This window comes from Octopus bimaculoides, chromosome 2, assembly GCF_001194135.2.
Source record: "Octopus bimaculoides isolate UCB-OBI-ISO-001 chromosome 2, ASM119413v2, whole genome shotgun sequence".
Lineage (NCBI taxonomy): Eukaryota > Metazoa > Mollusca > Cephalopoda > Octopoda > Octopodidae > Octopus > Octopus bimaculoides.
The window spans coordinates 49,972,625-49,988,815 of NC_068982.1; the positions used below are offsets into that span (position 1 = coordinate 49,972,625).

Sequence of the window (16,191 nt, forward strand, 5' to 3'; positions counted from 1 at the left end):
TTGTGCGGGCGACACATGAATTCTTTCGAGCGAGATCGTTGCCAGTGCCCCTGGACTGGCTCTTGTGCGGGTGACACATGAGGTTTTTCAAGCGAGATGAGCGTGGCCGTTGCCAGTACCGCCTGACTGGCCTTCATGCGGGTGACACGTAAAAGCACCCACTACACTCTCTGAGTGGTTGGCGTTAGGAAGGGCATCCAGCTGTAGAAACTCTGCCAAATCAGATTGGAGCCTGGTGTAGCCATCTGGTTTCACCAGTCCTCAGTCAAATCATCCAACCCATGCTAGCATGGAAAGCGGACGTTAAACAACGACGACAACGATTGTAGCTAAGTAAAATCACTATCGAGCTAAGTAAAACTGCTGTCTTCCACACATACAGGCTGGTCCTTTTAGGTGCTTTCAGGTCCTTTCAGATGCTGGTGCTGCATTAATGCACCCATGCCAGTACTGCATAAACACACTCATGCCGGTGGCACATAAAAAGCACCCAACACACCCTGTGAAGTAGTTGGCATTAGGAAGGGCATTCAGCTGTAGAAACCATGCCTCAACAGACAGCTGGAGTCTGGACAGCTCCCTGCCAGCCAGCTCCATGTCAAACCATCCAACTCATGCCAGCATGGAAAGTGGACATGAAACAATGATGATGACAATAAGGACGTTTTGGGGTTTTCTTGCGATATCATTTGCATTTGGCTGAGTTTAAGTTATTTCCTAAGCTAGATGATGCACACGCATCTGTGTATGTGTGAGCCTGTGTGTGTGTGTGTGTGTTTGTGTTGCATATGTTAGCCTATGTGTTTACTTCCATTTGAGCTCAACTGAAAAACTGCTCAACTACAAGTGAGGATGTTGTTGTCATTTCCTCTATCAACAAGTCATTTTCTGGTTTTGTGCCTTTAAAGACATGTGAAATAAGAGATCCCTTAATTGAAAACCAAATAAAGGTTAGCAACAGGAAGAGTAACCCACTGTGAAACAATGCCTCGATAATATATTCATTTGAGAAAATGAACAAACAAAATATATAGTTGACACATAAAACTCTTGTTCTTGTAGTTACTTAGCATAAGATCAGCCTTGGTCAAGTAGATCCATATTCAAAGGTATTCCTGGTATCATACCATCATTATGTATATAAGGGAATGAGTAGACCAAGGCATCATTTTAATTGAAAATAGCAGAGTTTGACTGGAGAAGATTTGGCTGCTGTTTCCAGCAATTCAAATGAGAGAATATTCTATTGGCTGATAATTAAGATAATCCATCTATAGCTTTTATAGCTGCATGTTCTGATTAAAATATCTGTTATAAAATAGTAGTTGAAACTTACTTATATCACTAAGACAGCAATTGAATACTTCCTAGCAGTTGAAGTCTTCTGTACAGCTTCTCTAAAATAGTAGTTGAATACTATGCTAAATGGTAAAGACCCCTTCCAGCCATGAGTGACCATAAGATTCCACCTAGAAAGTTACCCACTGAAGCACAAGTTTGGGCAAGGTTGTTTATGGTAGACCAGCAGTCGCCCACACATACTGGCTTCCCCTCTCCATGTCACTGACGTAATCCAAAGGAAAGGCAAATACAGCTTGGCATATGTAATGTCGCAACTCATTTCTACAGCTGAGTGAACTGGAGCAACATGAAATAAAGTGTCTTGCTCAAGAACACAACACACAGCGCAGTCTAGGAATTGAACTCACTACTTCATGATCATGAACCTGATGCTCTAACCACTGAGCTTTCACATAAATACTATGCTAATGCTTCATTAAATTACAAGTTGAACACTTCTTTATTACTTCGTGAATATAGTTGAATGCTTGCTTACTGCTTCATTAAAACAGTATTTAAACACTTCTTTATTGTTTCACTAAAATATTAATATGGTAATTGAGTCTTATGTTAATGTTTCACTAAATCAACACCCAGGAAGAAAAGTTTTATAATCTTGTCAGGAAGCGAGAAAAATCCAGCACTCCTAACTTTTAACCCTTTAGCTGTTAGATTACTGTCAAATATAATACTTATTAATTCACATTGTTTTGAATGCAACGTGCATTATCTTGTAGCTTTGTAATTTCAATGATGTGATTGTATAGTTTTAGAACGACATTGTAGGGTAGGTGTAAGAGGCCAGATTTTGACAGTTTGAACGCAAAACAGGTAGACTATATGGCCAGTTTAAATGCTTAAGAGTTAAAACTCTCCCAGTCCAATCAGATTATTATGGCTTTGTCCAGCTTGAACATTTGTAGGTCAATGCTTGCCAGAAAAGCATGGATGGTGATAGTAGCGTCGGTGTAAGAGGCCAGATTTTGAAAGTTTGAACATAAAACTAGTAGAGTATTTGGGCCAGATGTGGCCAGTTTAAATGCTTAAGAGTTAAAACTCTCCCAGTCCAATCAGATTATTATGGCTTTGTCCAGCTTGAACATTTGTAGGTCAATGTTTGCCAGAAAAGCATCGGTGAAGGGACAGGTAAGAAGGACAGAGTTGCAATAGAGTAAAATTTGCTTCAAGCACCTAATGATCAGGTGGATGTGTGATGGTGTTAACGTTGTGAGATGGATGAGGCTTACATCATCATGTCCAGTTTTCTATAACAGTATTGTTTGAAAGCAAATTCTCAACTGTATTTCATACCAGAAGGATGCACATACAAATTCAAACCTGACATATCTATTTGGTAGAACCCATAACAGATTTTCTAAATACGCCAACCAGTCATTGTAGAGTCATTTGTATCTTTGATGTTTCCATTAGCTAGTGAATTTCTATTATGATGGGAACTAATTTTTGAAAATGAAATTAAGAGGATTAGCAAATTATAAATTAAATTTTATCTATAACAACCAAAATACAGTAAAAATTCTAAAAAAATTAAAAAAAAAAAAAAGAAAAGAAAATTAGACATTTACTTTGTAGTCTTCAGAATCACTGCTGCTTAAACTGTCATCAGATTCAAAATCATCTTCATAGCTCACTCTACAGTTTTCTGTGAAATGAACTAAAAGAATATGCAATGAATATGTATGCTGTACATTTATGTAATTTTATATTCATTATCACATGAATAATTTCATATTTTTTGCATGATTTAAGCACCATTGCCTTTATACAGACATTTCTTTAGTAAATGCAAAGAGAAAATGTTATTGAAACGTTAGATACTTTGGATGAGTCAAACAGAGTTGATGATTGGAATGTTGAAGCAGAAAATGCACATTTTGGAGATGGTTTAAGAAGAAGAATTAGATAAAATGTATTGTAAAAATGTCTAATACAGTATCAGTAACAAAAGAAGTAAAAAGGGCATACTGAAACAGTTGTGTTTCAATATCAACTATTTTAGCAAAGATGGGATAATTAAAGAAGTGGTTCAAAAACTAGGACCAAAGGTTTATATTTTTTCTTCAGTGCATTCTGATATTTTACTGATTGATCCAGCTATACTGTTTCAGTTATGAGAACAATACAGAACAGTAGAGAACATCTGAGATTTATAAAAAAATTTATTTGATATCTGTAACAATGTATTAAAGGGTTCTCCTGATGAGGTGTTGTAGTGAAGCCTCCAGTTGAACTTGGAACATCCAGTGTTTTCATTCCAAATAACCCCAATGGTGAAATGTATGTAGGGAACAAATGATACAAACTTTTGTTTATCATAATTTCTCCTATATTTGCTCTGTATATTGTAACTAGTAATACCACTAAGTACAGTAATAACCTAAGTACTATACAATAGTAGTCTGGATAATAAACATCTAACTGAAAACACAAGATAAACTAAAATTTCTCAAGATGAAAGTGAGGGTCAATTCTTACTTTAAAAATATTGTTTGTTTGTTTTTTTAATATAATTAATTTCGCATTGCTCCAGTTCACTCAATTGTAGAAATGAGTTGTGGCATCACTGGTGCCAAGCTGTTAGAGTTATAACAAACGCTATGAAGAAAACTTTTACTGATGCAACAAATGTAGTCTTGCTGTTATGTAAATGATATTTGCAAATAGTAAAAGGAATTGGAATATAAGGGAATTACAATCAACCAACTCTTCAGTATTCAACAGACCCACACTGACTTAGATTGCAACAAATATAAAATACTGTAGCTGCTAATAAAAGGAAAGTTAACTGTAATTCGTGTTTGGGGCAAATAAATATCAGATTTTTAAAACTAGCTGTCATGTTTGTTTAACATATCTATATGCCAAAGTATCTGAGATTGACCCAGGTCGGAAAACCTTGGTCTTACATTACAAATCTGCCTGGAAAAACAAAATCTTGTTAATACATGAATAAAGGTTTTTTAAAATGTTTTTTTTTTCATGAGATTTCCTTATCATCATTTTAATGTCCAATTTTCAATTTCCAATGCTTGCATGGGTTAGACACAGTTTATTGAAGCAGTTTTTTCTATGGCTGGATGCACTTTCTTGTTGCCAACCCTCATCTGTACACAAGCTAGGTAATATTTCCCCATGGCCAGTTATTTTTATGCAGAATACTGGAAATGAAAAGCACATACCGCTTGTTTGACAGTGGTATACATTTTACAACTATCATGATATGTCAAATCCAAGAGACATGGACATGCATACACACACAGATATGTGTGTGTGTGTGTATATCTGTGTGTGTGTGTTTGGGAGGGGATGGATGGACAGATAGATACAAGATAGACAGACACACAGATAGATCGATACATAGCAGGCTTCTTCCAGTTTCTGTCGGCCAAATCCACTCATAAAGCTTTGGTCGGCCCAGGACTATAGTGGAAGATATGCTGACCAAGGTGCCACACATTGGGACAGAAACAAAACAATGTGACTGGGGAGCAAACTTTTTCCAACACAGTGACACCTCTATATAGAAACGTCAAAACACTTGTAAGATGTCTGCCAAATACCAACTTAATATATTAATGAATAAAGATGGCAGCGAGCTGGCAAAATCATTAGTAAACCGGGAAAAATGCTAAGTGGCATTTTGTCCTTCTTTATATTCTGTGTTCAAATTTCACCAAGGTCAATTAAATAAGCACCAGTTGAGCACTGGAATTTATGTAGCTGACTTAGCCCCCTACAATTGCCGGCCTTGTGCCAAAATCTGAAACTAATATGTCATTGAGTAAAAACAAGCTACTGTGATTCTGCTAAAATATCTACCAAATTCTGGCTTATTTTGAAAATTTATAGCAACCCACAGGTAGTAAATTCTTGTTAAAGATACAGTGATTAGATGGCCATAGAATTGGTAAAAACAGGTGAAGAGCATACAAATATATTAAATTTTCTAATTACTCACCATCTTCATCCATTCCTGCAAGACGGGATTTGATTGATTTTATATTCCATCTCTTCCGAGATCTTTTAGTGAGTGGGGCCTGGCGCTGTCTATGGTTACTCTGTATATCATTCTCCAGTTCTTTCAGGTAACTCTGATCAAGGAAGAACCTGTTTCTTCTTGCCACTGAAAATATTAGAACATTGATTATCTTATGTGCATGCATATATATGACCACATGAGGCACAACAGCCACGTAAAGCACAATAGCCACATGAGACACAATGGCTACATGAGGCACAATGGCTACATGAGGCACAATGGCTGAGATAATACAGGGTAGTAGACCGGTGACCCAAATGGTTGTAAGTTCCAATCTTACTAGAGACGTTATGTTGTGCCTCTGGTCACTGTGTCTAACACTATTTGCTCCAGTTAATTAGACAGACAGGAAAAAAAACGAAAAAGATCTACTTCCATTACTAGAACCACCACCACCACCACCAGCAGCATCACATTATCATCATCATCATAATCACTACCACTTCATGGTAGAGTGGTTAGCAATAAGAAAGACATTCAGACATACAAACAATAAACCATCCAATTTATTCAAGCATGGGGGTGGGGGCTAATGGCCATTGTCATCATTTAATTTCTACCTTTCCATACTTGCAGGGGTAAGATGGAATTTATTGAGGCAGATTTTATACAAATGGCTGCCCTTCCTGTTGCCAACTCCACCCTGAACTGTTACAAAGTAAGGCAATATTTCCCATAAAAAAATTTTCTCAGTGGAAGACAGAAAATAAACAACACTTGCATGACAGTGATGCTTGCTTACAGCCATACTGTGATGTCAAGACAAGGGTACATACAACACACACACATGAACACAAACTCACACACACACACACACACACAGGGAAAGACAAATAGAGAGAAAGAGAGATAGATAGATAAATAGACAGAGACAGACAGACAGATAGATAGCTATTCACACACGCATATATATATACACACATATAGATACATATATATATATATATATATATATATATATATATATATATATATATATATACACATATATATATACACACACACACACACATGTATACATACATATAAACACACACACACACAGGTATACACATACACACACAACAGGCTGCTTTCAGTTTCCGTCCTCCAATTTCACTTCCAAGGCTTTGCTCAGCCCGGGGCTATAATGGAAGACACTTGCCCAAGGTGCCATGCAGTGAGACTCAATCTAGAACCATGTGGCTGGGGAAAGCAAACTTCTCAACCACATAGCTCTCATCAGTGTCTATGTTGGCGTGGCTTACTAGTTAGGTGTTGGACTCATGGTCATAAGATTGTGGTTTCAATTACAGAACTGGGTGACATGTTTTCTCAAGCAAAACACTTCATTTCAAGTTGCTCCAGCCCACTCAACTAGCAGAAGTGAGTAATCCTTCAATGGACGGGTGTCCCACCCAGGTGTGGAATTTCTACATCATGGAAACCAGGAAACCAGCCCTTATAAGTCAGCATCCTTCTGTTTTGTTTTTTTTTACCAAGTCTGTGCCTATTTATATTATTATTGTTTTTTATTGCGCCCTTTTAAAGCCTAGTCAGGCTCATGGGCCCGGTTTCCCAGATTCAATGGCGTATGTGTTCCCCAGCTGGACGGGACGCCAGTCCATCGCAGCGTTACTCATTTTTGCCAGCTGAGTGGACTGGAGCAACGTGAAATAAAGTGTTTTGCTCAAGAACACAATGTGTCGCCTGGCCCAGGAATCGAAACCACAATCTTACGATCATGATGCCGACACTCAGGGGATCACTTGGCTCATCCGTCGATGAAGAGTGCGGCTATCTGCGTGAACTGATGCGAATAGCAGGACTCAGTGAACATCGACACCTCGAACACACATTGCGGCCCTGGGATCCCATCGTCCAGGGGCCCTGTCCGTCTATTTATATAAATGGATGTAAAACAGTAAAATGGAAACAAATGAATAAATAAATGAATAAATAAGAGAAAGAATTTATATCCTGATCTGAGTAAAACTATTCTTACTTAGTTGAGCAGCAGCCCTGTGTCTCCTTGATCGGGCTTCATGATTTGGAGACGGAGACTTCAGTTGTGGCAAGGGTGGGTGTATGTCCATTTCAGCATTGGCTCCATTCATATAAAGAGTGAATCCTTGCTCTTTTCTCTCCAAAGAAATCTCCTGCGATGTTTTGGTCATTAGCTTTCTAAGCATCCTACAAATATAACAGTAAACTTTAGAGAAACCGGAATGTAAAGAAATTGTATGAATATATATGAAATGAACATTTGACTGTTATCAACCTCAGTAGTGTAAAGGACCCCTCCTCCTTTGGTCATGAATGACCATGGGATTGCACCGAGAAAGTTACCTTCCGATAACTTGATGCCAAAAGAAAAATCACAGTATTGACTTTAGTTTAAATGTTTGTAAATAATTCCTATGATATCTGCAAATGATTTTCAAACAATAACAGAAAAATTAACCAGAGGGTATTTTCTCAAGAAACCACACAAAAACTATTTCATTTTGAAACAATAGCTACAACAGCTATTTCCAACTGACACATGTAAATGACAAATTGTAAGCATAGAAGAAGTTTGTATATCATCACTCCCTGTGTGCTAGATAGAGATAGCACCTAAATCTTTCTTATATTATAATGTCACTATCATCGTCATCATTTCAGGCCCATTTTCCATGCTGGCATGGGTTGGACAGTTTGACAGGGTCAGGCAAGTTGTATGTCTGCAATGAGTTCTAGTGTCAGCTGTGACATGGTTTCTACAGCTAGATGTCATTCCACACTACTGTGTGTATACAGGCTGCTTGTTTTTCATGACACCAGCACTGGTGGGGTTGCCAAGTAACTTGTAGAACAAAAAAGAACAGGGAAACTGGAAAAGGAAAAATCTCCTGCTACTAAGTGGGTGGAAGCATTTGAGGACGAGAGGTGGCTTAATGTAAGGTGTAGAAAGGATGAAGTATGATAAAGCAAGCACAGGTGTCTTCCTATAGAGGAGATACATGTCATATATATATATATATATATATATATATACACATGTGTGTGCGTTACTGTCTTCTTCCATTGACTTCATGTGATAGTTATTAGCAGTTATTCACTCCTAGTCTTCTGCACAAAAGCATGTCTCATTATAAGAAATGTTACCTTACTGAGAAACAGGTGAGGGTTGGTGACAGGAAGGGCATCTGGCTGCAGAAAATCTGCTTCAACAAATTCCATCTAACCCATGCAAACATAGAAACATGGATGTTAAATGAAGATGATAAATTTGACAGATCTTGCTTGGATTTATCACTGACATCTTTCATTGGCTAATAAATTACTCTGGTCACCAGGTCAAAAGATGTTGGAGCAGTAATATCCATTTGGAACTTGGTGATTCTGGTTGCTAGCCTCAAAGAAATTCTTCTGTCTAGCATCATGTGAGTACTACTATTTATCAACAGAAGACTCATTTGCCAAGAGTACATGTCCAGCTTGCAGTTTCCTATGGCTTAGCCAAATACTGAACTGGCTGGGCACTCTGTTAGTTATGGTGAAGAGGGTTCCAGTTGATTTGATCAATGGAAAAGCCAGTTCATTAAATTAACATGCAAATGGCTGAGCATTTCACCGACACACATAGCCTTAGTATAGTTCCCAGCATGACATATCAAATGTGACAAGGCTGGCCCTTTGAATTATAGGTGCAACTCATTTTTTGCCAGTTGAGTGAACTGGAGCAATATGAAATAAAGTGTCTTGCTCAAGAAAACAATACACCACCAGGAATCGAACTCATGATCATACTATCATGAGCCCAAAACACTAACTGCTAAGCCACACACCTTCACTAGAATAGTAAAAAAGATATAATAGCACTAATGCTAGTTGCTAGCTTCACAGATGTTCCTCTATCCAGCATCATGTGAGGATTACCATTAGTCAACCAGAAGACACTCTCACAATGGTTGCTCATCCATCATGCTGTTTCCTATGGCTTCACCAAATATACGTGACTTAATAAGAGAAAAGTAACTTATTTTACAAAATCCCTAAAATTTTTTAATTATTATCAAAATTAATTCAAACACAGAGGAAGTGTATTTCAATAGAAGTATGGATATCAGAAAGGTAAAACAAAACAATGGGAGAAACCAGTTCCCTGCTAACTTGCCAAGAATATAATATGGCATAAGTTATATTAAAAATGTTCTCCAAATATTCCACAAATTACAACTTTTGTTAAACTGTTCATCAAAGCTTTCAACAAGACAGATAAAGCACAGACCATGATTATTTTTGGAAATTAATTCAGATAAACAGAAAATTCTTGTTAACCCTATGATCATAAGAAGTTTCTAAATTTTTCTCAAACTGTTTTTTTTTTTTTTAAATAAACAAACGAACAAGAAAATGTTTTGTAATTAATCAAATAGCTGCAACACGAGATATATTGCATTGTGGCAAGTTGCGTAATGTCGTATAATCAACTTCAAGCTGCATTAAATGCATTAGCATTCAAAATATGCAAAAACACTACAAGGAATGTGATTTTTTTAAAAAATCTGAAAGAACTTACATAATCAAGAAAGATATTTGCATAAATAACACATAGAACTGTGAAGCAAGTGAAAATATGTATTCTTCTTTTAATTTAAAAGATAGAAAGAAAGAATTAACTTGAAGTGTTATTAGGCCTGATGCTTCATACTTTCAAAATAAATTAATGTCATCTTAAACATATAAGATAGAAATGTAACATTTGGCAAAGTTAGTAAAAGAAAATAGGGAAGAAAATTGGTAAAAAAATAAAATAAAAATAAAGGTACCTGCATGGATGTGTGGTAAGAAATGTGCACCTTCAGTCAAATGGTTCCAGGTTCAGTCCCACCACATGGCACTTTGGGCAAGTGTCTTCTACTATAGCCCCAGGTCAACTAAAACCTTGCAAGTGGGTTTGGTAGACAGAAACTGAAGGAAGCCCATCATTCATTAATGTGTGTGTGTGAAGATGCATGGCCTAGTGGTTAGGTTAATGCACTCACAATCGCTAGATCATGGGTTTGATTCCCTGACTGGGCAGCACGTTGTGTTCTTGAGCAAAACATTTCATTTCACATTGCTCCAATCCTCCTTTCAATCAGTAGGGAATGTTGACCTGCTCACATAGCCAGCGGGGTGGTGTCATTTGAAGGCTAAAACAATGCAAAAGCGCATTGTGACCAGTAATGTGTAACAACATCTGATAGCCTGGTCAGTCATGTGATCACGTGAATATATATATATATATATATATATATATATATATATATAAGCTTGGTGCAGTCTTCTGCCCAGCCAGCTCCTGTCAAACCGTCCAACCCATGCCAGCATGGAAAGCGGACATTAAATGATGGTGAAAAAGATATCAAGAGAAAAGATGCGCTGGCAGAATCATTAGCATGACAGGCAAAATGCTAAGCAGCATTTCATCTGTCTTTGTGTTCTGAGTTTAAATTTTGCTGAGGTCGACCTTGTCTTTCATCTTTTCAGTGTTGATAAAATAAGTACCAGTTGAGCACTTGAGCCAAATTAATTGACTTACCCCTCTCCTGAAATTGTGCCAAAATGTGTAAACAATATATAAGAAAAAAAACTAATACACAAACTTACCCCACTAGTGGATATGTAGAGAATTGTCATCATTTAATGTTCATTAACCAAGCTGGCATGAATGGGTTGGATGGTTTGACAAGAGCTAGCAAACCAAGGAACTGCAACAAGCTCTACTGCCTGCAGTGGCATAATTTCTATGGCTGAAGGCCCTTTATAATGCCAACTACTTTACAGAATGTACTGGGTGCTTTTCAAGTGGCATGAGTGCCCACCAGCAAAGTCACCAAGTAACTTACAAGATAAAGACCACTTAAGGAGGAATATCAAGGGACATGGCTTTGTGCCAGGCAAGGTGAAGTTAAAGTATGATAAGGGGATAAAAACAGGATGAAAAAATGAAATAACTAAACAGAAAAGAAAGATGAGAGACAAATGCAGAAGAACTAAAAAGAGAGAGGAAGGAAGACAAAGCCAAATGACACAAGAACAAAATCAGAAGAATTACAATAATGCCGAGAAATAAGAAATATCTTTACCTGTTGCGCTGCTGCAATAAAAGTAGATAGTGTTCATACTGCGGATTGATATGTTCCTTGACAGCCGGTGCCTAGATATTAAAATATTAAATTAAATATATATTTTTTTTTTTTTTATATACAATATATATGTCTAAGAATATATATGTCTAAGAATTCATAAATCAGAAAAGATATACACTTGTATATTTGTCAATAGAGTGGGTATAAGAATATTAATCATTGTATACAATGATTAATTGTATACAATCAACATCCTTAAACGGACCTTATTCAGGGACCTTTTGAGCGGGATGGGCTACTCGACCTGGAGAAAATTCTAACTAGTGATGCATGTGCCTGGTGTACCCTTATCAGACGGGTTGTCATGATGGGTATATTGGGCTTCGTATATTTTACCCCAGTGTCACTTTGATGGCATGCACTGCTCTCTCACTCAATAATAATAATAATAATAATAATAATAATAATAATAATAATAATAATAATGATGATGATGATGATGATGATGATGATTGCCCCTCTGACCCATGAATAGTCAAGAAGGAAGACAAAAAAATAAATATATAGAATCTTCTTAAGTACGAAATAGCTCAGCTATGGAATATGAAGAAGGTAAAGATAATGTCAATTATTGTTGATTCCTTGAGGACAGTATCAGAAGGTATCAAGAGGAACAGAAAGGAAATCAGAATAGAGTGCCCAATAGAACTGTAACAGAATAATCAGGAAGGTATTAGATAGTTGAAAATAACAGATAGCATGGTACCACAGGCTACAGGCAGCAAGCCCACTACACATGCAAGACTCCAGGAATTACAACAAAACCTGAGATATAAATTACAATAATAATGATAATAATAATACAACTGGAATTAACAATGAAGATTGCCACAATTGGCCTAAACACCTACCTGAAAAACTGATGACTGAATGTTAAAACTTGTCTTAAAGCACAAAAACAATAAAACATCATACTCAGTAACAAAACAGGCAAAGTGAAATCCAAATACAACACATCCCAGAGTTAGACATATTTGAAACAAGTACAGAAAAAGCTATGCATATGAAAACCTGTGCTAAAACTTCTGCCTAAGATATTCTTACTGATAAATGGCAAGAAAAACTTCTCAATGGCAAATACCCAAAGATAGCTAATAATGACAAAGCCCTTACCCATCAATGGTTAGTGTCTTCTGGCTTAAAATCAGAAACAGAAAGGTTTATCGTAGCAGCCTGAGATCAATGCCTACCTACAAGGAGCTACCAGGCCAACATATTAAAGAATGGCAATAGCCTAACATATTGTGTATGTAAACAACAAAATGAAGCCATTGATCATGTTGTCTTCATATGCAATCTTCTTATGCCTACACAGTATTTCAACAGGCATGATAGAGCAGCACAGCATATTCACTGGATAATTTGAAAAAACCTGGACCTGCCTCATGATAAAAACTGGTGGGAACACAAACTACCTCCAGTGCTTGAAAATGGTCACATCTCACTCTTCTGGAACTTCACCGTTCAAACTGATAAAAAGATAGATACAAATAGGCCAGACATTATATTGAAGGACTTCAAACAAAAATCATGCCACCTCATTGATATGACTGTCCCAATCGACATAAATGTATCTGTCAAGACCTACTAAAAACTGAGCAAGTATAAAGATCTTGAAACAGAAATTGGCAAAATGTGGAACTTCAAGTCTTAAACAATACCTATTGTCATAGGTGCCCTAGGAATGATAGCAAAAGGGGCTGATTCTTACCTAGCTCAGATACCAGGAAACCCCAAAATGGCAGAAATTCAAAAGATAGAGCCTATGGGAACTACCCATATTCTATGTAAAATACTGTCTATGTAATCTCAAATTTTAAAACAAACTTATAATTTCTTGTTTTCTTAAATATTCTAAAGAACAATACTTAGTGCAAAACCAAATATATGACACCCTAGGCATAACACCAACTTGAACTTCTAACTTGTTGTCTCTTGAGGTCTCTGGGTGAGACTTTGAGTCAACTTGTTCAAATACAAAGCAAAAGTCAAACATATAATAATAATAATAATAATAATAATAATAATAATAATAATAATAATAATGATAATAATAATAATAATAATAACTTTTCAGCTATATATAATTACTTGTTGACATGGTTATTTAGTCTCCCCACCACCTGCCACACTAAATCAACCCTGCCTGAAAAGATTTATGAATGCATGTGTTCTAGCTATGATCATTTCAATCTCTTTACAAAACTAGGACTGTATTATCCAATGTAAAATGGTAGAAAGATAGTCCATGGTGATTTTGCTGCTATTTCAAGCATGTGGAGCAACCACTTTGAGAATTTCTCCAAAAAATCTCTTGGGTGTATGTATGTGAGTTCTTGGCCTAAACGCTGTAAATCACTCAACCAAAACACTTTGATCCTTTTGTAATCATCGTATTTCTAATTAAATACAATGTTTCAATTAATTCTTAAAATAATCAAGTATTTGGTGGGATGTAACAAAATACCTTCTTTTTGTACTTGCATTTTTGGAAGGTAATTTAATGAAAGGTTCTTCTACAAGATAATGATGGAAGGTGCTAGTTTAAAAAAGAAAGAACACTTTAAAACAGGAGATTTGCTATCAAAAAACTGAGGCAGCTTCTGAAGGGTTAACAAAGAATTTTGGGGGAAAATATGGAAGAAAGAGATCAAACAAAAGCAACATATAACAGAAATTTCTTCTATGACATAAATCTGGATACACACTTTAAGCTACTATTAAAAAATTAATTATTCATACACATTTTATCTTAGCCACTGCTTAGAAGAAGCATCAATAGACAAATTATCTAAACTGCTTAATCTGCTACAGAAGTGTCAATAAATGATACAGCATCACATGGTTCTTAATCAAAATTGGCAACCATATTGTACTTTCAATAGGTATATTCTGAGACACATTAAACAGTTCTTTGTAAATTTTCTTGAAAAATTAAAATATTTTTAGTTTCTTTCTATTAAGACCAGAGGGTGAGGAGTCTTACATTTTTCAAGTCAAACATTATTTTTCTTTACTAGTTTCAGCTTGAGAGGTGTGGCCATACTGGGGCACCACCATTATATTTGCAAATATATTTTATATTGTTTACTTGTTTCAATCAGTGGACTGCAGCCTGCAGTGTGGTATTTATCCTTTTGGTCACTTCTGCCAAACTCCTCAGAAGACATAAATCAACATTGGTTGTCATACAGCAGGGGAGGGGATTAATACAAACACACAGACACAATTACACATAAATATACAATGGGCTTCCACATAGTTTCCATTTACTAAATTCAATCACACAGCATTGGTCAGTCCAGTGCAATAAGACACTTGCCCAAGGTGCCATGCAATGGGACCAAACCCAAAACCTTGTGGTTGCAAAGCAAGCTTCTTAAAACACACAGCTATGCTTACAACTATAAATAAATAAATAAATAAATATATAAATAAATAAATAAATGATAGGTAACAAACAAATAATTTCTGGCACTGGCATGATACCAGAAATTTTCAAAGAAAGAAGTTGCAATTCAAACCATTCTAATACTTTGACTAGTACTGTTCTATTCAACCAAGAATGATGAAAAGGAACATAAATCTCAATGGGATTATTAACTCAGCTTGTGAGGAGACATCCTAAATATACTACAATACATCCAATTTGTGGCTCTACCAATTCTATCTTCCATATTCTTAAATAAAAATAAATAGTAAACATAATGATAAAAACCTAATTCTGTAGCATATTAGAAATATCTAATACATGCTGGTAGTCCAACCCATGTCAGCCTGGCAAACAGACATTAAAGGATGATGATGATGATGATGATGATGATGATGATGATGATGATGATGATGATGATGATGCGTGGAACCTTGGGCAATTATCTACTGTAAACTCAGGCTAACCAAAGCTTTTCTGGATGGGTTTGGTAGATGGGAACTGAAAACAGCCCATCAAATATGTTATGTATACATATAGTGTATCTTGTGTGTACATAGATGTACAACTGCCATCATTAAGTTTAAAGCTCCATGTAATGTTTGCTGTAACCTAATGCAGTTAATACTTCCCTGATGAACCATTCTAGTTAAGTATGTAGGAAATAATAATAATATAAACTTGTGTTCATCATAATATGCTACTTGATACAATCTTATAAAGATTTTATCCATGGTTATATATAAATATAAATTACTCTGACCAATGTATTCACTCCAGTATTATCTTTGTTCGTATACACATATGGTTGAGGTGAATGAATTAGATTGTATATAAATGTGAACATTTGTATATACACTTGTGGATACGTGTTATTCGTATGGGTATGTATAAATGTTTACAATTACCACCTCATATATATGTAAATACACTTGGCATACCCAAATATTCCTTGTAGCACACTGTTTGAAAACAATGGCCTTACATAGCCAAGTGATGTGTTAAGAAGTAGAAGGCAAACCTCTTCTTAAATCACACTCCTATCATCTTAATAAAAGGAAGACCACATCGAACAATGAGGTGCATGATAAACAGGTCTACAAGATTAGAGCTACAAAGGTACCAAGCAACATTAAGAAGAGTAGTAGTGGGGGGTGCATGTGTGTGTGTGTGTGTGTGTGTGTGTGTGTGTGTGTGTG

General features: G+C 36.1%; 1 protein-coding gene across 1 annotated transcript in view; it reads right to left on the bottom strand.

Annotated features, from left to right (window-relative positions):
• LOC106873657 (katanin-interacting protein) overlaps positions 1–16,191 on the bottom strand; it is a 551,631-nt gene that overhangs the window by 466,581 nt on the left and 68,859 nt on the right. Inside the window, exons 3-6 of the mRNA XM_052977029.1 lie at positions 11,500–11,570; positions 7,386–7,573; positions 5,321–5,485; positions 2,928–3,016 (exon numbers count right to left, since the gene is read on the bottom strand). Coding sequence (XP_052832989.1) covers positions 2,928–3,016; positions 5,321–5,485; positions 7,386–7,573; positions 11,500–11,570 — 513 coding nt within the window. The remainder of the gene's footprint in view (positions 1–2,927; positions 3,017–5,320; positions 5,486–7,385; positions 7,574–11,499; positions 11,571–16,191) is intronic.